The following is a 1573-nucleotide window of genomic DNA, read 5'->3' as shown; positions in this document are numbered from 1 at the left end:
AGAGGTTCCTGGGTGGTCCCAGCCTGTCTCAGTCCCGATCAGCCAGGCCCCAGGATGAAGCTCACATACCAGTCTGAATGTCTTGTCCCTGGTGGTGAATGCATGTCATAGTGAGCTGTTCAGCAACATTTGTATATCATTTGCATATTATGCTTTGATTGGTTGAATAGATGACTGGTTGACTGTACACTTATCATATTAGGATTTTATTATATAGGATTTATTTCATACAGGAAGAGAGAGAGAAACATTAATGATGAGAGAGAACAATACATCGGGTGCCTCCTTTACGCCCCCTACTGGGTATCAAGCCCACAATCAGAGCATGTGGCCTTGACCAGAATCGAACCTGGGACCTTCCAGATTCCACAGTCCAACCCACACTCCACTGAGACAAACAAACTAGGGCTCATTGATTAATTCTTGTCTGTGCCTGACGAGGAATCGGACCGTGACCTCCGGGTTCATAGGCCGTCCCTCAACCACTGAGAAACACCTTCTTGGCTCAAAATGCTTTTATTGATTTCAGAGAGAGGGAGATAGACATAGAGATAAATAGACAGAGAGAGAGAAAGAGAAAGGAGGAGGAGGAGGAGGAAGAGGAGAAGGAGGGGAGAAGAAGATGAACAACAACAACAAGAACAAGAACAAACAGAGAGAGAGAGAGAGAGAGAGAGAGAGAGAGAAAGAAGAGACAGAGAGAGAGAGACAGAGACAGAGACAGAGAGAGAGATCAATGTGCCCTCGCACCATAGGGGTGGCAGATAGAATAACAGAGCTTATTTAGAAGGTGAATAGAACTATACAAATCCCACAGGCCGGCCAGCAGGACTGGGTTTCAGGTTGACAAGAGCCACGGACCCCATCACGTGTCCTACAAGTCTTTCATCAACTCAAGTACCATTTCCTCCATATTATCCTCCCTGATGTGATGCACAATGCACCAGAACCAGAACATGCAGTCCAGGTACTGGTTCCCAGGTTGGATCTTCCACATCAAAGGCATGGTGCTCGAGGTCAGCAGGCTGATGGTGAGAGGGATATACCCACTGGGGATGTCTTCCTGGTGCAACCGTACTTGCAGTACACCTCCTGTCTCCATGAAGAGATGCAGCCACGTGCGCTGCTTCTCGTCCTCATACACCGAGGGCCCACGGATCCTCACGCAGACGGGGTGAGAGGTGAGGTGCACCTTCGACGGGAGCTCCACCATGACCCCTCCGTGGTCCAAGGAGCAACAGCCACAGCCTCTAGAGCCTCTTGCTACTTTGGTCCTGTTATCGAAAGACAGGAAATGGTGTCTCCAAACGCATTTTACCTCGGCTTTTATCTTTATGTTTATTATGGTTGTGTTTGTGGTTGCCTTTGGTTTATTTTCCACATTTATAAATCTCAACTTTTCTTTCTTTTGAGCTTTAGATCTCTCTCCTAGAACAAACTGTAAAAAACTTACTTGAAGTAAAATTTTACTCTGTGAAGGTAACACGGTCGCATTTCACCTGCATTTCTGAGTGCAGTGTTCACTTTCCTTTGAGCATCATGAATAAATACATTAATATATTAATAAAGCCAA

General features: G+C 46.2%; 1 protein-coding gene across 1 annotated transcript; it reads right to left on the bottom strand.

The window, feature by feature from the left end:
- Positions 1–874: 874 nt before the first annotated feature.
- Positions 875–1213, bottom strand: LOC102760257 (T-cell leukemia/lymphoma protein 1A-like). The gene has a single exon (XM_006765325.1). It carries the CDS (start codon positions 1211–1213, stop codon positions 875–877), a length of 339 nt encoding a protein of 112 aa, XP_006765388.1.
- Positions 1214–1573: the final 360 nt, after the last annotated feature.

Source organism: Myotis davidii, unplaced genomic scaffold (genome assembly GCF_000327345.1).
Source record: "Myotis davidii unplaced genomic scaffold, ASM32734v1 scaffold340, whole genome shotgun sequence".
Lineage (NCBI taxonomy): Eukaryota > Metazoa > Chordata > Mammalia > Chiroptera > Vespertilionidae > Myotis > Myotis davidii.
This window is presented reverse-complemented; position numbering and strand designations above follow the sequence as displayed.